Source organism: Curcuma longa, chromosome 5, assembly GCF_044706935.1.
Source record: "Curcuma longa cultivar G26 ecotype Majalengka, Jawa Barat chromosome 5, ITB_CL_G26_1.1, whole genome shotgun sequence".
Classification (NCBI taxonomy): Eukaryota; Viridiplantae; Streptophyta; class Magnoliopsida; order Zingiberales; family Zingiberaceae; genus Curcuma; species Curcuma longa.
Window position 1 is genome coordinate 8,034,299 of NC_133865.1, and position 22,664 is coordinate 8,056,962.

General features: G+C 38.0%; 2 protein-coding genes and 1 pseudogene across 2 annotated transcripts; 1 reads left to right on the forward strand and 2 right to left on the reverse strand.

Annotated features, from left to right (window-relative positions):
* Positions 1–131: 131 nt before the first annotated feature.
* On the forward strand, positions 132–7,972 carry LOC141830148 (uncharacterized; annotated as a pseudogene).
* Positions 7,973–9,489: 1,517 nt separating this feature from the next.
* On the reverse strand, positions 9,490–11,062 carry LOC141829476 (small ribosomal subunit protein eS25-like). The gene is made up of 4 exons (XM_074716954.1): positions 10,956–11,062; positions 10,804–10,878; positions 10,555–10,689; positions 9,490–9,808 (listed from the first exon to the last, which is right to left on the reverse strand). The coding sequence occupies exons 1-4, from the start codon at positions 10,956–10,958 to the stop codon at positions 9,695–9,697; spliced, it is 327 nt and encodes a 108-aa protein (XP_074573055.1). The 5' UTR covers positions 10,959–11,062; the 3' UTR covers positions 9,490–9,694.
* Positions 11,063–11,536: 474 nt separating this feature from the next.
* LOC141829167 (rho GTPase-activating protein 5-like) lies at positions 11,537–13,863 on the reverse strand. The gene is made up of 5 exons (XM_074716586.1): positions 13,385–13,863; positions 12,742–12,862; positions 12,535–12,654; positions 12,223–12,453; positions 11,537–12,130 (listed from the first exon to the last, which is right to left on the reverse strand). The coding sequence occupies exons 1-5, from the start codon at positions 13,789–13,791 to the stop codon at positions 11,636–11,638; spliced, it is 1,374 nt and encodes a 457-aa protein (XP_074572687.1). The 5' UTR covers positions 13,792–13,863; the 3' UTR covers positions 11,537–11,635.
* Between the last annotated feature and the right edge of the window lie 8,801 nt (positions 13,864–22,664).

Below are 22,664 nucleotides of genomic sequence, written 5' to 3' on the forward strand. Positions count from 1 at the left end.
CGACTTCATAGCGCGCTGAAATCATTTGCCTTCGGAAGCTTCCGCTGTCGATCGATCGATCGCGTGACGATACTCGTCTCCCGCACCTCCCCTCCGCAATCTCCTCCGATCTCCGGCTCGGGCCGCGGTGGAGGCTAAACGGATGCTGCAGTCGTCGCATGTGCTAGGGGTTTACCTGGCCGCGACCGCCCAACTAGGGTTTCACCTCCCTGTTTGAGATTTGACTGCTCTCGAAGGTTGTGATTCGCTTGGGATTGATGAATGTCTCGTCGTTTACACGGTGGAGATTGAAGATGACTTGGTTGGGTTGTACGCTTGCTCGCATTTGAACGGGGAGATTTTGCTCGAGCCGCTGGATTGCTTCCGGCTAGGGTTGATCCTGTTTGCTAGATGGGCTCGTTAGTTTAGTTGAGTAATTTGTTCTCTGGATATTGGATTTTAGTGCTATTTCCTTCTTGCAGAGTTTCCGGCGATGGAGGCTTTCAATTCTCGGGCTTTTATGATATTTTAGGGTCCGGTTATAGTTGTTATCTCTGCATTCGCTGTAGAGTCTCTATGTTGCCTCCTTTTCCAGGAGTATCTTCTTTTATACATTTTTTGATGGTCCTGTCCGTTTTCTGTTCTGTTTGACCAAGAACCTCCAAAATTTTCCCTCCATTTTGCCGAGCTCCTAATTTGCAGTCACAGCATGCGCATTTACTGGAATTGGATTTAGAATTGAGCTTATTCAGTGGTTCGAGCATGAAATTATCAGGAAATATGAAACCGTCTTTGGCTTCAATTGGCTCGGATGGATCGAGTTTTGTTGCTTCCTATAACAATGGGCAGCGTGGGACCTACTCTGGCTCTGCTTTGGAGAGGTCTGGTGGTTTCTGGGAGAGCTTGGAGAATCGTGTTCTGTCTACTGCTCCTAAATACATCTTCTGGGGAAATTCCACCTTTATTGCATTATCTATTGATAGAGTCTTTCTCAGTGGGTGAGTGAAAGCATTCTTGCACCTCAGAATTACCAAGAGTTTTAAGTGTGACAGTTGAGGAGAACACGTTTGGATCTGTACAGTCTAAGTCATTTCCACCGAATGCATTAAAGGATCTTAAGCGTTCCAAAACCAACATATGTGAGATGTTAACCAAAGCACGGTACAATTGCTCTATTGTTACTTTGGTCCAGATATCTCTTAGAATGAATCAACATCTCATCTCCTAAAACTTTGTGGCTATGGGATTTTAACTGTTTCGTTCTTAGCATGATGTATATCTCTGTGAAATTCTTCATTCAAAGAAGCATGGCTTAACTATTAAACATTTAGGGTAGTAATTCAATATAATATTATTTGTTGTCTTCTGAGGATATTGCTTTCCTTCTACCAGGGACTTGGCGAAGTTGTTGCAGGACTCACTTCTCAGATTAGATAGATATCGCAACTTGATCTCAAGGAAGCGACAAAGAACTGATCAATCAAATGAGAAGTCAGGTAACTTGAATTCATTAAAGATTGGAAGTCCAAGTCCAAGTCATGCAGATTATACAGAAATTGCAAGCTTGAAACTGGAAGATAGGGCAAAGAATCTAATTCCTAATAAGCGTATAAGATCCTCTTTGGCGGAAGTACGGGTTTGTATTGTTCTCTAGATGCCATATTTATAAATAAGGCTTTTGACTCCCTGATTTGTTGTGAAGGTGTTTGTACCTTTTCTAGATGATTCTGAATGTTGATGTAGCAAGCATTGATCTTCTACCTTTCACTAGCAGTTTTCATGCTCTTTTGCATGAAATCTGTCCATGCTTATAAATATCAAATTCGGATAATTTTTAGTTCGCATTAGGAATTTAATGTTGCTCAAATAATATGGCTGTCTGCTTTACTTGCTAAAAAGAATCATACTGATTAATGTTTTATTTTTAGTTTTTGTTAAAACGTGAATGAGAAAGTTTTAGTTGGTTATTAGTTGCACTTATTTCTTCCCCTTTCTTCCTCAGGGTACAGTTCTGCCTAGGCCAGGTGCAGCTGTAGAAAAAGATAAAACCGTAAATTTTGACAAAGATAGAGGTATGCTTAACGGTTGCAATGGAGGACCAGTAACTTTAGATGACAAGATATATGGACTCCCTCCAGGGAATGATGGTTGGGAGAAAAATAAAAGAAAGCATTCTGTTGGCCTTAGCAGAATAATAGATGGAGATCAAGAGCTTAAACAGTCAATTCAGTAAAGGATCAAGAATGAACCCCGTCTACACTCCTCAAATGGATTCAGGTAATTATACTACCTTATATTACTTGATTCTTTGTACAAGTTTGTATTTTTCATCCTAATTACTATAGAACAGATATTTATGTGTTTATTTCTGTTAAAACTGTAAACCGCTTTTGGTTGGTTGTTCTTGTGTTTATTTGGAGATTTCTTGGAAACATTTGATTGGCCCAAGAAAAATTATCAGAATCTCGTTCTGTTTATAATCTTCTTATTAAATGCTAAAAAAAAGTTTTCCTGCTGATTAGCTATTGTTGTTTTCTAGTCTCTCATTTGCATTCTCTCTCTCCCTCTCTTTAAAAAATCTCACTGCGACATGTAAAAAACCTTCTACTAATGCTTTCTTGAGGTTCTCCATTTTGCAGATCAGGGTCATCTAATGGAACATTAAGCAACAGGACAGATAGTTGTCCTGAACTTAGTGTTGCTAACTCCGGTGGTACACCTAAGAATGAGCTTGATATCAGTTCTATCCCAAACAAAAGGCAAGAACACTCTGTTGGACTAGATAATGAGCAGAGTGTATCTAGAGGAAGCAACAGGTATGCTTATATTGTTTGTATTTTGTTTTTGACTTAAAGGGTCTAATTATATTATAATAATACTTAAAGTAATGCCTTCCAGAACAATGTAACTCTTTGTCCTACATTAAATTGGATCAGGGTAACTGAACTTGGATTGTACAATTGTAAGAGTCTATGATTTATTAAAATTTTAATTATTCTTTACAAATATAATAAAAAATACCATCATTAAACATCTCATATTTGTAACAAATCATCATTCACCATATCAAGACTTATCCATGTTTGAAGAATTTAGTTATTTCACTATTTGAGTCATGATTCCTCATGAACTCAGGTTATTTCTTATCCCTTTTCTGAACTGTATTTTGGCCTGTTGGATCGTTCAATCCTGTGACATAGATTTCTATTACAATTACAAAAGTGTATCAAAATCTTTTTACTTTGAAGTTGCACTTATTATCATACTATTTAGAACTATTTGTTTGTTTTCTAAATTTGTATCACATTATATATTTGGTCTTTCGTCTTTGCTGATCAAATTTGACTTTTCAATGTGCTGAAGAAATCATGCTTGACTCTCGCTGCCTCATGTACTTTTCTTTGAACATTTTGCAGCTAATACATTGACTAATCTTTTAATCCAGGCTAAATATTCAGGAAGATGCTCAAGCAGGAAATGGAAGTCCTTTGATAAAAGGGAAAGCAACTAGGATACTACGAAATTGTTCGAACCTTGTTAGAAGTGCACCCTTTACTTTTGTTTACTCATCAGGAAGCATTAATGGCCCAGAGCAAGTCCCTTCCATCAACAAAATTCAGCCTTCAAATGCAGTGAGCAACCGTAAAGGGGCTGATAATAATGATTCACCATCATCCCCTGTAACTCAATGGGTAGGCCAAAGGCCTCAAAAAATCTCAAGAATCCGAAGAGTCAATGTAGTTTCTCCTGTTTCAAACTCTGGTGAAGCTCAGTTTTTGCATGAAGGCTTTTCTGCTTCTGATGTTGGGACTCGTATGATGACTACAGATACCAAAGGTCATTTAGTTTCAGGGGGAGTAACCAGTAGCACTCATCAATCAAAACTGAAACATGATAATGTCCTCTCTCCTCTATTATCAAAAAGTGAAGAGTCCACTGCAGTCAAAACCAAGTTTAAGGACAAAGGAAGTAATAAATTTGAGTTAGAGGATGCTGCTCAAGCACCACGTAAGGCTACAACTCTGGTTATGCCAACAAAGAACAAACCTTCAAAAGAAGAAATTGAAAATGAAATTCAGACTCAAGGTAGGAACGGAAGCGGATCAGTTCATTCAAAATCATGTTTACTTTTACCAAATGAGAAATTGGAACATAAAAATTCTACAAAGCCACTCAAAAATGGAAAGCATGGTTCTGAAAGGAGTGAAAGGTTACAGAACTTCTGTACAATTGTGAAATGCTCTTATTTGATGATTCCGAATTTGTTTAATGAACTAAAATGAGCAATTCTTGGTATAGTAGGATTGGCAGGCCTCCAAAAAAGATGTCAGATAGGAAGGTTGCTGTCCAGACACAAAATATGAACAGTATCTCCTTGGAAAGGACAGGTTCTTGATTTCATATTCATTTGACGATTTAACTTTTAATATTTTCTTCTTTTTTTACACATTTATAGTGGGTAATCTACTATCTTCTCTTGTTGCAGGAGAATCAGAGGATGCTCAGGCAGAATTACTAGCAGCTGCTAATGCTGCTCGTAATGCTATCTGTGAGTTTCATCTTAACATGGTTGCTTCTACAGGTCAAATTGATTTACACTTTGGTACTTTTGTTTTATTTGTCATTTTTATTTTTTTTCAGATCATGCCTGCTCTAGTGATTTTTTGAAGAGCATGGAATCCTTTTTTGTTTCTGTTACGTTGGATGATAAATCTTTTTTGAAGAATCAGGCTAGTGTTTATTCTGATATGATTCCATATAATGATAACCATTATTATCAAATTAATGATGCTGATAAATTTACATTTCATCTATCTAAACTTTTGTCAGATAGATTTTGCTAAAGGGCTAGATTTGAGTTTGCCCTACAGTGTTGAAGCTGGTGATGCTATGATGGTACTTGCCTCTTCCAGATTTTTGCATCCAAAATCATTTATATTTCTTCCACTCAAAAGACTATCATCTCCCACTTATTGTGCTCCAAATCTTTTACATGGAAGCTTTAGAGCTTCCTAATTACCAAAATTGTATTTTTCTCATTTTAGTTTGTCATTCAGTTCCATAGACTGAAAAACCTTTCATTTTTTTTGGCAACCTTTACTCTCATCTGAAACAATTTGCTTTGCAGAGTGAAGTTTTTAGTGATCTGGCAGCATCACCTCACTTTTCTTTTGCTAGAGAACAAACAAACTCAGTTGGACCAACAGGCACATCTTTTGGGGACCTTTTTTCAGCTGACAGGAGACAGCATGCCAAAGCATCAACAGGGAGATTAGAGACCAAGAGTTTGTGTGAGAAACCTGCTCCACTTTCACAGAGGCTTCTCTCAGCCTTTATTACAGAAGATGAGATTGCAAATCTTGAAAATGACACTCAAGGAGAGTCAAATTTACTACTTTCAAATGATCATGCTCACTATGGTCCCAACAGTCATGTTCTTGTTATGATAAAGATTTGTCAAAAATGGATTGTCCTTTGGACCTTGATTACAAGAATCAGAGAAATGAAATAGTCTCTGATGGATTTATGGCCCCCAACAACTTTAAGCACTTGAACCTCCAGAATTTTATGTCTTGTGATGATCCAGTGGTAGAAAATCATACTCTTTTGGATTCATCCAATGGGTCCCTTTCTGACTACCAGAAAGATGAATGTGATCTTCAGCAGACAATGAAGGGTGATTCTCCACATGAGTGCCAATATAAGAACATGTGTCTTGATGATAGGATTTTGATGGAGTTGAACAGCATAGGCATATATCTGGATACAGTGGTATGTAACATTAAGTTTATCCATTACTCATTGATGAGAGTTTTTTATGTGACTAATTTATGATATTCAATGTGTATTCTGTAGCAGCATTTTCAACTAAAATTTCTCTTTCCTTACCTATTCTGTTCTGATGGCGGTTTTTCCAACTTTCCAAATTGAAATTTTATTGGAGTTTTCTAAAATGAAAGTTTGAACTGGATTATGAACGCCCCCAATCATGAATTTCACTGATCTTGTAAATGATATGAACTGTCTCTCTTTTTTTAATCTAGTAATTTCCAGACTTGCCTTTGGTGAAAAAAGTCAAGCAGCAAACTGAAATATCTATACCCAAATTCTTATTTCATTTACAATTTATTCACTTAAATATATAGCAGTTGAAATATATTGATTGGTTTTTGTCTTTGACCTCCTTTTTACATTTATTGAAACATTCTGCAGCTTGATTATGCCGAGCGTGAAGAGAGTGAAATTGACAAAGCCATTTCAGAACTCAAGTTGGGACTCAACCTGCAAGTAATTTCTATCATATGTTTATTGTTCTGTTACTCAATTTGTTAGGCTGGTACAGCGGATCAGTGGTTCACTCTCTTATGAACTTAAAATGCTTGAGATTATGTCCATCCTGGCAATTTGCCATAACTTTGTAGCTTCACAACTAACAGCGAAGAGTTCCATTAAAGCATGGTCACCTCAAATTGATACGCAACATTATATTGTCTTTGAAAAACTACTATGGAAAGATAATGAACTCTGTACCGACAATCTACATTGTCTTTGTTTGAACTGATGTACGGAGGAATTTCTGGTCTTTCTGTCTAATTACAAATATGCTGAGTGTCTTATTTACTAACATCTATGCTAATGTTATTTGATAGATGAGGAAAAAGATAAACCAACTTGATAAATTGGAAATAGCAGTTCAAGATGCAAAGAAGATTGAAGAAAGGTATGGGTTCCTGTTTTCTGAATTGGTTTCACCTTCATACCAGTAATCCTGATATATGCTGACTAAAAACTCTTTAATTATTTTAACAACAGGAAACTTGAGCAGTCAGCAATCAATAAGCTTGTTGAAATGGCATACAGAAAGCTATTGGTAATTGCAAAACAACTTAACTGGTGTGTTTAGATATTGCTGTAAGATTTGTCACTCTCTACAGGGTGGTCGAGGTAGTCACAAGAGTAGCATTACTAAGGTTTCAAGACAACTTGCATCATCCTTTGTTAAGCGAACAATAGCCAGATGCCACGAGTTCGAAGCAGGTTAAAGTTGCTTCAGTGAAATGACCTTGCGGAATGTGCTCATGTCAGTTCCTTTAGGCCATATTGATGCTAAACATTCTATTGCTGTTTGTCATGGAGACTCAAGGAATGGTCGCCTTGGCTATCAATTATCAGGTGTAATTTGCTATCGTATTTCCTGAAATAACATGGCTCTATCTGCTACGTTAAACATGTTAAATCTATATCTTTGCATTTCCAAAACAGAACTTTCATCTTACACCACTTATTCTCATAACCTCTACTAATTGGATTTCAGGGGTATCGTCTATTTTGGAGAGACACAATGTTCCTAATTAGATCCGTCCAAGTCCATCAGATCCTTATCAAAGTTTTGCTCAACAGAGCAAGAAAATAAGCATTAGAAGCAACCGGAAGGAGATCCCTCTGGACTTCATCACAAGTGCTAGTTTAAGAACCACATCAACTCCAAGCCACACTACCTCAAATGTAAAATGGAAAAGAGCTGTAAGAAGGAAGGACCAGAACAAAGATCCAAAGGGAAGAGACTCCAATGCTAAAGCCGGTCATCCATCATCAAATAGGGGTGAAGGCAAGACAGGCAAAATCAAAGCTAAAAATAGGTCAACCGTCATCTGCGAATGGCATTGGATGGGTGGCCGAGACAACCAACTTCAGGTCACCCTCATCGCAAGAATCCTTTGACACTGCTAACAATTCTACACCTAGAATGGATCAAGAAGTTGAATTACAAAGTTCAAGTGATAAGATGCGTGATCCTTCAAAAGAGATGAATGATGGTATGTTCACAAACTTACCATTACCTGGAATAGACTCCATCGTTGAACTAGATGTAGGATTAGACGGGCAAAGTCCTCAGGACATTGCATCTTGGGTAAATGTTGAAGATGATGGACCACAAGATAATGATTTGCCGGGGATGGATGATCTTGCAGACATTAGTTTGAACTTCTAGAGCAAGTCCAATTGTTGACCTTTGTAACCGCGTCTTCTAGTTGACAACTAACCATTGTTAATTGTTTACGAGAGTTTAATCTGTAACTTGACCAGGCTATTCTTTGTTATTACCTTTTACAATTTTGGCTGTTCCCAAATGTTTTCTGCCTCCTGAAAAATGTCAGAGGACCCAATGTAAGGATCATTTGAGCATTTATCTAGATCATATTGCTCACGGCATAGACCTTTACGTATTGCCAAATAAGACTTTATGCAGCGACTGTGGACCTTCAGTTGTTATGATAAGGTTAAAGATATTTCAATAAATGATAAAATTTGTTTGATACAAGTTAGACGAATTTTCTTTTACAGAATTGAGTTTTTTGGCTTGATCGCTCTCCCATCTCGGCCACAAGAGGTTTTTTAATCAAATCGTGTGCAATGAGAAAGTAGCGTTTTTCATTCGATCACAACTGTCATAATTTTTGTAAGATTATGTTTGATTTTTTTACATGGCAATTCGAAAATTAATTTGCAATATAAGTTTAAAAAAATGATATTTTAAAAAAAAGCACAAATTTTAGGTTCATCTATAAATTTATATATGGTGAAAAATAACATCTTATAAGATAAGGGAACTTGTATTTGAATTTTGGATAAAATTGTTTTATAAATTAATTTACGAGTTTATTGATAAAAACATAATATAAAATGTTTCAGGAACTAAAAAATGTTCTTTTTATTAATAGTTCGCCGTTAATATATACTTCTTCAGACAACTCGTTGCTATAAATTTTACAATAATTATTTTAAAGAATTCCATCCCTGAGTATATATTACTTATACACCTTTTTATTTTTTTTTATTCATTGATTCGTCTCTTTAAAGATTAAAAAATGGAAAATAAAAAGAAAAAAAAAGGAAGCCAGGTGACTAAGTATATAACCATGCATGGTGTTCATCTTTGGCCAGAAAAGAAGACGCTATCTATATAATTTCCCTCTATTAGTATTAATCTTACCGTTTGAAGGGCACCTACAAATATTTACTGATCATTAATAACAACCAATGTAACTTTTATTTAATGAAAATACTAGATAAAAAAGCAAATATTGTTTATAAAGTTGAAAAAAAATCCTTCAAAATAACTTTGAAGTGTGTGCCATGCACTTCCATCAGAATCATCTGGATGGATTGAAGATGTATAGGCTTGCAATTGCAATCACAAATAACCACTAGAAGTTTAGATTTAGCACCCCCAGGTCAAGATTGGCACCCTAATTGGTAGGCCTCAGGAATTTCTTGAAATGTATCAACTTACATTTCATCTTGTAAAGGTAGCAACAGCATTACTAATATTTCAAGAATAAAACTGAAGTTGGAAATTTTGTTTATGAACATATAAAACTACAGTTTGACTGACCTAATCATCAATATAATGGCAGAAATTCCTGACCAATATGGTGCCCAATTGACCCACGCAATGCTGCACGGAGCTAATGTACCAACATCACAAGAATTGGAAGGTCTAAAAGATTGAGATCTTAACAAGTAGAAAGTTCAGTTGAATGGGAAAAAAGTTAGACAACTTAGAAATGTGATACATGCTCAAAAATAACTTGGTCGGTACATGAAGCATTAACTCAAAGGCCTTCTGCTAAAAGAAGCAACAAAAAGTGAAACTGACAAAGTACTCATATATCATAGAGAAAACATACTAATTTCCAAGGAACATGACCTCCTAGGTATTTGTGGCTCTAGTATAAATCTGTTGGCTGGCATGAGCAGAAACCATCCTTATAGCACCTCTTGCCATCAGATCCTTTATGGCTCTCCTAGCTAAAGATCCATTAATCTGAAAAGGCAAAGGGGAAAACAGAGTGAGCTTGTCATTGCTATACCCATTTAGCAAAAACAGAATGCTTGAAGACTTGTGTGCCATAGGAGGCCAAATTACAGTGTCCAAGATTGTTGCAATCTTGATACGTGATAGCCACTGGCATGAAGCATCTCAAAAGAGATGGCTATCACAAGTCAGTGCCTGTGACACTTGTTAGGGACTCGGATCAGTTAAAAGAAGCTACCGAAGAATATAAACTAGAAAGCATGTGTTCATTTTCTAAGTACACCAACAAAAACAAATAATTTTAAAAGTATGGGAATAAAACAAGTGATATCAGTAATTTCTAGTGTGAAGCATTTATGCATGTGAAGAAGTCAAATGGATGTGTATAGCAAATCGAGTTGGTAAAACCTATCCTACCATCTATGTTTCAGATCAGTCAGCTAATAAGAGCTGAATTATATAATGTGCTCTCAAAGATTATTTTTAATAAATATGCCACCAATTGCTAAACGCCAAGAGGCAATTGGTGAAGACATGGGCAAAGCATTTCTCCTGATCACTAAAAAAATGCTTAGTGCTAAGTTTTGGTGAAATATGACCTCCAGATTGTATAAGATATTGAAGGTGCATAAGGTGATAATACTGCCAACTGAAATAAAAATTTGAAAAAGAGCATAAAATTAACTTCAACAAACATCTAACGATACACATCACTGCATAGCCTGAGACAGATCAACAAAATCGAGATCGTTTACCCGCAATCTCTCGGAGAGCACAGAAGGGGTGATCTGCTTGTACTTGGGAACCTCAGAGAGCATCTTGTCATAGCTTGCCTGATCAAAAAGAACAGCGTTATTCACCTTCTCCTTCTGCTTTCCCTTGCTCCACTTCTGCAAGATCAATACCCAATTCACTTGAGCACCGTCACAATACGAAGAAAACCGAAAAAGCAGCATAAAAATACGACAAAGATCTTAACTTTGGCCTAGAAATCATTCACTAACCTTCTTCTTCTGCTTTCCTCCGCCAGATTTGACCGGCTTCGAGGACGGAGGTGGGGCCTTATCCTTCTTGGGCGCCTGTCACAAGGATCATATAATCCATTAGCGAATCCTAACCTCGACGATATCCTGAATTGAAGGAAGATTCGGCAAACCATTTGTTGTTCCTAGATCCAAACGATGAACTCGCGGAACCGAAGAAGACAGCGGCGGCGCTACAAAAGGAAGATATACGGGGCGATGAGAAATAGCGGAAACTTTATTAGGGTTTCGGCGACCAAGTCGCTGATGGATCTGATGTACGTCAAGCCCGATTAATACATCCTCCATGGCCCATTAATAAATGGAGAAGAAAAAAATTTAAAAAAAAAATGATAAATCCCAGTCAATCTCATGGACTCCATCCTGAAGGAGGGATGGTCTGATTCGATCCCACGAAAGTTTTCCATCCGACCATCAAGGTAAATCGGGAAGCGCATATAGCGATCAATCCAGATGTCCAGCATCCTTTGATTACGTTCCCCATTTGGAAGAAACCGTATAAATACGTCGTAGTTGGGGATCACAATCCGAATGTCCTACCATTGCACAATTACCTTGGGAATAGAAAAAAAACAAAAAATCAAAAAATCAAAGGATATGCATCGACGAGCTTTTATCAAATCATTGAACATAAATAGCATCGTGATCACTCAGATTTCCACGAGAAACTAAGAACAGCAAGTTGTTGAACCAATGAACGCAAGAACAACACACTTTACAGAAGAACAAAGAAAAGAAAATTTCATTAGAGTTAGTTTAACAACACATCGATCACAATTGATATTAACGGCCATCAAATAGCCTCTACACGTTCAACCTTGGAATTTATTCGACTCAAATTACTCGTCCCCTGTGACTTCTCATCTTGCATGGAAGCTCTCGTCCTCGAGCGTTCTTTTGTTCTTCCTTTCCTGTGATTTTTCCCGCTCAAGCTGCGCCACTTCTTTCTCGGAGGATTTGCATGCGCTGCAAAGTTAGGACCATTCGTCGCTAATTCATGGTCGTTCGATGATCGAGCAGGGATGCCTTCTTTCTCAGGTGCAGGATTCTCATGAGAATTTTGAGGGAAATGAAATGCCTCATTTCCTGAGAGCTTCTCCTCTGCAACTTGAATAGTATTATCAAGCTCAGGGCTGCGGTGGCCGTTCTCATCGGATGGATCATCGTTGGAGATAGAAACTTCCTCTAACAAAGAATCTTGTCTCTCCTTCACCGTCTTCAAGATCAACATCCTCAGAAAGTTCATCACCTGCACTGCATGCATCAGTGCAGTCAAAGGATCCGCCATCTGAATTTGGGAGGAGATCGACAGTGAGATGAGATTTCGGCGGCCAAGTTCATCAAGTTTACAGGATGCATGCCAAAGCGCTTAGAATTCACCTGAGTCATGTTTGGGGCAAACACAGTTGCGATGTTTCGTGCGTTCATCTTGTTTGCATCTTCTTGCTGGACAACATCAGCCATCAAATTGATAGACCAATCCAGTAAGGCGGCCTCTGTCGGCGGCAGCAATGCAGCAAGGCGAGCGCAGTCTTCCTCGGTTTGACATTGCATTACCTGCTCAGGCGAAAGAGAGTCCAGCAATCCTGTCGGGAGTTCCCTAAACCAAGCCTGCAGAACAGTCAAAAGGAAAGAACAATATAGGATCGATCAAGAGTAAGAGAATTTGTTGAAAGCCAAGGAATTTGTTACCTTCACTAAACCTGCTAGACAGTGCACATCAACGCCCTCCGGCACTATTCCATTGTTCAGCAGGTGCCTCACATACTCTTCTTGGCCATTTTCACCATTGATTCGGAAAATTCCTTCTGCCTGTTCAGTATCGATAAAACTAATTAAAATCTGCGAATCGAAATGTATCTCTGTAACACATTTCTTATTTGAAATCAGCAAATATACCCGAAGGCCGCCTTGCTCATAAAGACGCTGCTGCATTAGCAAGAGTATTGTTGGAACACTGTTGCTTCTGGAATCATATGAACACTGCATAGATTTGGCAGAAACACCGAAGATGGTGGCACTGCAGCAGAATTTCCAGAGAATTAGCACGAATTCCTGAAAGCTAACGAGCCCCCAAAAAATTGCAAAGGTGAAATGCACATGGCAATCAGTGATGTATCAAAGTTTCTGAACTCAAATTCAATTCTAACTTGGTTACTGACGAATATGATGTTCACTTTTGAGATCATCAGGGTGCAGCAAGTTTCAACTATATCCGGACAACTTCACAAGAGTTTTCTATATTTACATGGAATTCACAACCTCAGATGGAATTTTTCACAAAACAACAAAAAAAATTTACAAAAAATTAAAGATTAAAAACAGATCCCAGGCTCCCAGCACCTCTGCTGAAAGAGAATTTAATGATTCTGATCTAACAAGAAAAGAGAAAGAAGAAGAAGGGAAGACAAGCAAATTGCGAGTTCAAGCATACCAAAGTTATTGAAAAAAAAAAAGAGAGAGAGAAAATTGTTGGAAACACCGACAAGAAACCGAAAAACTCAGATTTCAACATGAAAAGAAGGATGAGGATGTTTCAGACCTTGCGCTGGGGGCTCTGCGGGGAACCTCCGGCTCGAACTCGACGGGCAAGCCAAGGAAGCCATGAAACCGGTCAAATGTGACGTGGGCGACGTGGCGCACGTCCGTAGGCCAGCCTATCTCCATCGCCTCGTCGCTGACGGCCACTGCCTTGCACCCGATCAGTGATTTCCGCAGCACCGTCAGCAGCAACGCCAACACGGACAGCTGCCCTTGCTCCTCCTCCTCCTCCTGTTCGCCTCCTCCACTCCTCCTCCTCCTTTCGTCCTTCCCCTCCACTACGCCACCGCCACCGCCACGCCCTTCCGCCTCTTCCTCTCCGCTGCTGGAGCCATCGACCGGGTCGCAATAAAGTTCTCGCCTTTGAGACGAAGAGAAGAGGGAGGGGAACCGGAGCACTTCCGCCATAGCTTAGCGAAAAAGAAGCGGAGGTTACGCAGAGCCAAATAAGGATTCCAGGATTAGGATAACAAGAAACGGAGGTCCGTTGATGGCCGCTGGATCAAGATTGGATTTTTACGACGTTGGTCGATAAAGATGGAATTTTTAGGACGCAGAAACTTCGATTCCTCCTCCATCCTCAAGAAAAAGACAGGATTGGTAGCTGTGGGACGTCATTATCAAAGCTTTTGGCCTATATATCGTCTTGTAGCCGTTGTCGTCTGGCTTTATCGCTTTAAGCTACAGTAAGAAAATTGGTTAAAAATAAAGGAAATGGTAAAGTAACGATCCTTGAAAACTGGCATGCTGATTAATTGCTATAATTAATTGAAAAAGAAAAGTCGCATCGACGTTTGACTTCACGAACATCATTGAATACTCTTTATCTGCTAGCTATTTATAGCATTTTGTAGATTAATAAATGTATAAATCTTGATTATTTTTTCCATTTCGTGGTGGTGAAGGAAGGTTTTTCTATTTTTCACCAATGCAAGAATAGTTTTGACTTTGGTTTTGATGGATTTATCGGTTCTCAAGGAGATTGAATTGGGAGGTCGAAATTTCACTTCGCCTTCAATTAGCTTTGGCATGCAAACTCTAATTCTTCCCAAGATACCAGTGAACACTGTCTTTCTCTCCAGCAATCTCGCTCGAATGAGCGTCTCTAAATTTATCAAAAGAGATTAATAAGTCCATTTAATTCCACCTGCTCCTCTCCTATTTCCTGCGTCATTTTCTCTTGCACAACTTGAAGATTTCGAACACAGAAAGCTGTACATGTTGGTCCAATAGTAAGCAAATCCATCAACTGAACAAGAGCGATTAAATGATATGATTGGATATGGTTAGCAAGGCAATTATTGATGCAAAAAGATTATTATTGTCTCTTAATTAACAAGTACACAGTTTTTGTTTTTCCATGAATGCCATTAATAATCATCCTGAAACTAAACAAAAGAACAAAGAAAAAAGAGAAGAACTAGCAGATGGTCCACAGACCAATATAGAAGAAAGAATTCTCTGCTGCTCTAGCTAATTGTCTGCTATATATATATATATATATATATCCTAATCAAAACAGTTGTAAGATCCTTGTTTGTACTCAAGATTCCCCTGTTTTTGTTCAACAATCGCAGTCGGTTGGAGTCTGAAAAAGATTATAAAATTGTATTTTTAGAGATACTGCGATAAATTTTGGCAGCTAAAGTTGATGGATAATAATAATAAATAACTCAGTTTGGTTCATTGGCATAGGAGAGATGAAAAGGATTTATGTTTTCAGAAAAGCTATATTAAAATAAATAAAATAAATACCACTCCTTTAATCTTTAATCAAGCCAACTGATAACTATAACTGTACTTTGGAGATTTTATCAACTCACTTGAATTTGTCTGAAAAGGGTTTTCTGCAAGATTAAGAAAGGGCAAAATATTTTATAACCTCAATTTACATGTACAAATGAATCAAAACCGAAATTTCATATTAAAACTTGGAAACTGTTCGCTTGTCAAACAACGTGTGAGCTTGTTTTCCTCGAAAAAAAACAGGAGTGGTCCACCTATTTCAGTTTACAGAGTGTACAGACAGAGACATACAATTGTTATTCAGTTAGGTATTGATTAACTACACACTTACTAGTACATGAATTTATCAATTCATCTGCCATGAAAGAGTGGTCGTCACCTTTCTCAATTTCGTGAGCCACTATCAGAGTGAGTTGTAATAGGAGACGTGATGTGGAGGAGGAGATTGTTCATAAGCTAGGACAAGGTTGTCAAACTCGCGATTCCAGTGTCGACTCGGTTAGGGGTGCACAAACTCGTATCGTAAATTCGTATCGTAAACTCGTACGAGTTTATAGATAATCCAAAAAAGAGTTATAAAATGTCAAATAATATATATTTGATCATAACTTCATAAGAACAATCACTATTTCACATATCTAATAAAAAAGCATAAACATAGTTATCAACAACATGTTTTCACATCTAAAAAAAGACTAAACATGAAAATTTAACATGAAAATATATGAAATTTTCAAAATTTATGTTTCAACATCAAGTTACAAAATGACAAATTTAAAATTTCATACAAAAATAGTCCAATAGATACACCAAATAAGCTTCCATTGTCCAAATTTGATAAAAGTAAACATCAAACCAAGATTTCCTTTGTTTATCGAGTTTACCGAGTTTGACCGAGTTGACTCGCGAGTTTATCGAGTTTACCGAGTTGACTCGCGAGTTTACGAGTTTACAAGGGGGGGCCCGATTTTAAGCTGATTCAATACGGAATTGAAATAATAGTTCGTAAACTCGCCGAGTTGACTCGCGATTTTGACAACCTTGAGCTAGGATTTCTCCTGTTTCTTCCTCTCATTCTTTTCCATCCTGATCAACACTAACCGACACCACCTTGATGTATCTACTTTTGGTACACCATTAACACCATCGATGCATCTACTTTAGATCAAGATTTTAAACCTTGATTCGTTACTAGGGCTATGCAAAAATTACAATATCAGTATATTTATTGTTCTGGTCTGAGATCGCAGCAAGAATCACCTGCTAAAGGGAAGAAATTGAAGATGATGAAGTTGCATAAGACGTTTGGGATGCCTGCAACACTTAATCAAGAGTTAGAATGAGCGTTGAGAAAAGAAAAAGGAAAAAATAGAATTTAGGGAAATTCCTTGGGAGAGATATCATCCTTTGGCTTTGTATTCGAGTTAGTGGAGGACCAGATCCAATAACTGTTAGTAACCTTTATTCTCCTTCATCATCCTCTTGGCATCAAATCCAATAACTGTTAGTAACCTTTATTCTCCTTCATCATCATCCTCCACGGTGTCACGTGTTTCGGAATATTCATCTCAAGTGTCCAATTGAAGGATTCGGGTGGCTAAGCGGAGGAAGTCGGATGATCGAGTTGATAGAGTCGGGTGGCCGAGCTGATGGAGTTAGATAGTTGTTTTGATCTCCACTCATGTTTAACTTTGACCTTCGCCTATATTTGACTGGAAGCCTCAGTAATATGTGTGCCACGCAGCTAAACTTTGTCGTCGTATTCTATGGAAGCCTCAGTAATATGTGAGGCAAGCATCATTAATACAAACGATATACATAATTGCATATCAAGCCTCTGATAGGGGTGTCATCTCTCGGCATTAATGTCGGTCAACACGAGGTTGACATGTGTTGAAACCATGTCGGGCCATCAGCTGAAGTGACTGTTGAGATCCTATCGATGCAGATGCATGATTTAATAGCTCAGAGTGGTTGTTCGCCTTTTCGATTCCCACATCTGGACTCGGTGTATGGACCCGAGCGTCTTCAATTTCGTGAGAACATGCATGGACCCAATGTAGAGACTCAAGTGTCTTTTATTTTCGTGGGAGCACGTTTGGACTAGGTATAGGGACTCAAGATTTTGGACTTGGACTCAGTGCATCCAAGGTCTTAGATTCGATGTATGTACAATTGTCAATTTGGATTGGGTCTATTGGGTTGACCCACTCCGCCAAATAATTTAGGTTAGTTAGGTTAAAATTTTATCAACCCATTTTAAGATAGGTTCAGATAGATTAACCCGCCTAGGCCCGCGACCTGCATGGGTTGGCCCGCGGTGGACTTGGATTGACCTGTGGATTGAGAAAGTTTATTTATTTATTTTAAATTTTAAAATTAAAATAGAAAACTCAATGAATTAGTGGGTTTGATCCGTCTAAATTACAATTTAAGCTTAAAAATTTCAACTTGATCAATTTAAATTGTAATCTAAATTTAAAATTTTTAATATTTTTTTATTTTTTGACAAGTCCGTGGGTTGGCCCGCCTAACCCGCAACCTATCTTGAGTTGGGTTGGATTGGAGATTCCCCAACCTGCCAAGTTGGTGGGTCGACCTACTCCGCCCCACCATATGATGAGTTTTTAGTGGGTTGGTCCGCCCCGCCATGGGTTGACCTATTTATAACTCTAGGTGTATGGACTGTCTTAAACTCGATGTATGTATTAAACCAATGAAATTAACATATCTTTACAATGATATGATATTGTCCACTTTAGACCTAAGTTACCATAGTTTTATGTTTGAACTTTACCTAAAATGTCTCATACCAATAGAGATATCTTCAATGTAGGATTTTGATTATATTTCCAATGTGGGACTTTGATTATATTTCTAACAATCCTCTCCTCAAACGAAAGACTATCATACTCCAATCAAAGTCAACTTGACGTCGATCTCTTGACCCATCAGACCCTCCTTACCTTAATGTTTGGTCCTCTTGATCTGTCAAGACTATCTAGTATCTGATCCAACTGACTTATTAGAACTTACCTACCTCGAGAGCTTATCATGGATTTCACTAAGAGTCCTCTACCATTATCCCTATGATCCGGGCCTTCCTTACCTCCATTTTTTTCCATAAGATTTTCTATATAGCTCCACATAGACTAAGACTCTGATACCAATTATCAAAACTGATGAAATCAACATATCTCCACAATGGTATGATATTATTCATTTTGGGTCTAAGCCCTCATAATTTTATTTTTGAAGTGTAACGACCGCCCTTCTTACCACAAGGCGATCCGTTACTTATTTGCCAAAATCTACTATTGATTTAAAATTTCTTACTACGTGATGGTGGAATAAACACATGTGTTAGTAATAGGTCAATTGTAAGTAAAACATAAGAATACTAAGCAGGCTACCAGGATTAACTCATATCACAATAATAAGAAATCTAAACATAACATTAGGCAGCTTGTTCAACTAAAAGTGCGGAATTAAATAACATATAAATCTAGTTCATTCTATTCTGAACATCATGCAAGTTCCCCAAGGATCTTTATTCTATGTTCCACCACAGCACACACTTCACATCGTCCCTGCCGCCTCCGCTACTCTTATTTTCCTTTGCCCTTATCTGCAATACAAGGAAAATAAAACTATAAGCATAAAGCTTAGTAAGTACCATCCTACTCACAAAACGATGCATATTTTAAAATCATGCTTTGAAAAATATGAAAGGAAATATCTTCATGCTTATCATTTATTGCTACTGAAACATATAAGCTAGATAAATATCATGGCATACGCATCATAACAAGCACATGGACTAAAATCATAACTGAACTAAACATGATCTAAAAACTACTTTCACTTCAAGTTAGTAATGAACTTTTGAAAACTTATACATATAGTAAGTGAAAATAGTAATCATCCTGCTGTGGGCCCGGCATTGTGCTAACTATGCGCGCATCCCTAAATAGATCCGAGGTAGCTAATCCCGAACCCATTAGGGTACTACTAGGCGATCTGAGCCTAGGGGCGATCTAGGAGCCCACCCATGGACGATCTGAGTCCAAGCACATGCCACATAAAAGTAAAATACTTTCTTTAATCATTCTTTTCTCTTTAACCTTGCATATACTAGGCGATCTAGGGCCTAGGGGCGATCTAGGAGCCCACCCATGGACGAACTGAGTCCATAATTACTGAGGCAAGGTAAATTATTTTCATAAACATTCTGTAAGAGAAACTAATCTCCACATACATACATAAATTTTGAATAACTAAAACTATGGATTTATGCATACGAACGGAGCTACTTATACTGCAGGTGAGAGGTACTTACCTTGTCCGCTCAGTAGGGTTTTAACGTTAAGGTTTGTGAAATCGAAGATCTTCTCTGAAGTGCTCTAACGCCTTCTTTACGCGACCTATCAGAAACCATAATTATGACTTAACCGTAATTATTAAATTAACCTGATCTAATCACTTAACCTAGTCAAGGGCTAACCCTAATCCAAATCAATTCACAATTTCTAATTAATTTGATTATCCCATTAATCCACTTTAATTAACTAGTAAACCTAACTTGATCAATTACTCAACTACTAATCAATTATCTGACTTAACCATTAAATATAATTAGTTATTAAACTAGTTAATCAATAATCTTGTCAAAGCAATTAATTATCCATTATTATTAACTAATTATTAAATTAACATCATCTAATTACTCAATCGGTTCAAGAGTCAATCCTATCCCAACTCAACTTACCATTTCCAATTAATCCATTGATTACTCCATTAATCCTTCACTAACAAAACTTAATCAATTAACTCATAAATAAATCAAGATAAACTGATTTCTCAATTAGTGACTGAATATTAAACCAACTTATACTTTAATCGATTCACTAATTAATTAATTAAACGGACTAATTCAATAATTAGTTACAGTAATTACTAATTAATTACTAATTAACCTACTAATTAAACTGATTAATAAATTCACTAATTAACTAATTAACATATCATCATCTAAGTAAACTAGATTACTTAATTAATTAATAACAGATTACTACTAATCAATTAAATCTTCAATTAATCACTTACCTCAATTAATTAACTAAATTAGCTTAATTAACTAACCTTAATTAATCAATCGAACTAATTTTAATTAATTAAACCATACCTTAATTAATCTAATTAATTTCTATTCTTTCTACGCTCGTTTTCTTCTTCGCGTGAACGTTTCTGCGCTCGTCTTCTTCTTCGCGTGAACAGAGCAGCAGAGGCTCGGGCCGGCGTCAGCTGAGGCAAGGCAGCGGCAGGGCGGCGACGTCTTCGGCAAGAGGAGGATCGCGGTGATGGGCAACGGAGAGGGCCTCGGGCAGCGGTCGTCGGTCTTCACGCGGCGGCAGCGAAGCAGGGGACGGCAACCCAGCTTCAATCCGACATCAATAGGAGAGGAGAGGAAAAGAGGGCTACTAGGCTCGGCTTGTTCTCAGACGGAGACTTCCTCCGGCGATCGGCTGTCGACGAAAGGGGCTTCGGTGCTTTGGTGGCGGCGAAGGGCAGAGGATCCAGCGGCGTCGGCAAAAGAGGAATCGCGAACGGCGGAGGCTCCCGTCCCGCTAGGGTTCTGGTCTCCTCTTATAGCCTTCTCCCTCGTCCGTTCCGACTTCCTCGCCGGCAGAATCGGGCGGCGGCGGACCGGGTAAGGGTGCGGTTGCGCGGACGCAGGCGCGAGCGGCGAAAGGGGGAAAAAGTCGGAAGGGGTTTTTATTTTTATTCCCCTTAACATTTCTTTGTGAACAGTAATTAATTAAACCGGGTCTAAAATCCTTTTACTGTAGCGAACCGGGTTCAGACTTGGTTCGCCTGGTTCAGCCATCAAACGACCTCCGATTTGGTCAAACTTGGTCTCGTTGGATTCGTCTTTGCAAGGCGAATCTTTTCACCTATTTTATTTCTTCAAACTCCCTTCTATCATTTAACTAAAGAATCTTTTATTATAATTTTAAATCTAATTAATATTCCTAAAATAGGGAGAAATAATCGGGGTGTTATGTAGGAATCCGAGATCTTGGACTAGGTGTAAGGACCCGAGATCTTGGACTTGATGTATGGACCTGAGATCTTGGACTTGGTGTAAAACTCGAGTAAGTGGAGAGTGATTTGGCAAGAAAAGATGAAGTAGAGACAAGTACAAGGTAAATAAGTATTTGCGATAAAATAGAAAATAATAAATATTTGAGGTCCTTAAACATGATAAGGACATAGGTGCACAACTGGTCACGGTAGATAGAGCTCTTTACCATCGAGTCTTTAAGATAGTATGCTCTTGTGCTCAGTTTATGTGTGACTCGATAGGGTTCACCACATTTAGCCTTCAACTTTTCCACATATCCCACGGGCTTGACGAAGTCGTCAATTTGAAAAGTGCGAGGAATGACCCTTTTATTGTAAGTCGATCACATCGATTGTCGATAGGCGAAGAGCCGCATTGCTACCTTCTCCCGCGTCTCATCAATCAGGTTGAGTTCAAGCGATCTTTTATTAGGATTGTCGAAGTCGTATGCCTATACTTGGGCTGATGTATGTAGTCTCTCAAGCTTTCCTTAATCAAACGAACAGGTTGAAAGGTGTGTTATGGTACTACTTGTTGCTAGTGAAGTATTGCAGGAACGCGGCTTTGAAGTCGGCAAAGGTGTGAATTGATGAGGATGGTAGTTAGTTAAACCATCGCTGAACAGAACCGGAAAAAGTTGTTAAAAAGACTTTGCACTTAACATCATCTATATACTAATGCATTTGTATATTGATGCACAAAGCATTTTTCTCAAATCAATCGAAGTGATCCTTAAGATCAAATGATTTGTTATAATCTCCTAGTTGAAGTGCCTGAAAGTTATAAGGTAATTCATCATTCAAGACATAGGTTGAGAAAGACATGCTTTCAATAGATACAAACTCTTTGCCTTTATTCCGATTCAGAGGAGCAATCTCCCCTTCCATCAATCCATTTGAGTATTCTTCATGGTATTATGGTCTTACTCCGTTATCGGCCCTCGATTGAGAATAAATGGCACCTCGGTTGAGTCGTCAAGTACTTTTTTAGGAGTCAGATTCATTTGAAGAAGTTTTTACAAAACCTATTACACACGCCCGATTAATCAATATTTCAAATTCATCTCTGGCTATGGTGATAGTTTCACCATGAACTACATCTCCCATGGAATCAAGGTCTTCAACATTTCCCACATCACAACATCAATTTGTCAATTTATTTTTGTCCGAGATTGCGAACAGGTGAGCCAACAAGAATCAACTACTAAGAGGAAGAAGTTGAAAATGACAAAGCTGAAGAGAACATTTGGGATGTCTACAACACTCAAGCAAGGATTAAAATGAGCATCGAGGTAGGGTTTTGCATGGCTATTCCAACATTCAAATTAGGATTTCCTTCCGGTATCAAAGGTAGCAAAAAGGAAAAAAAAAGAATTTAAGGAAATTCCCTATGAGAGATGTAGATTTTCTTA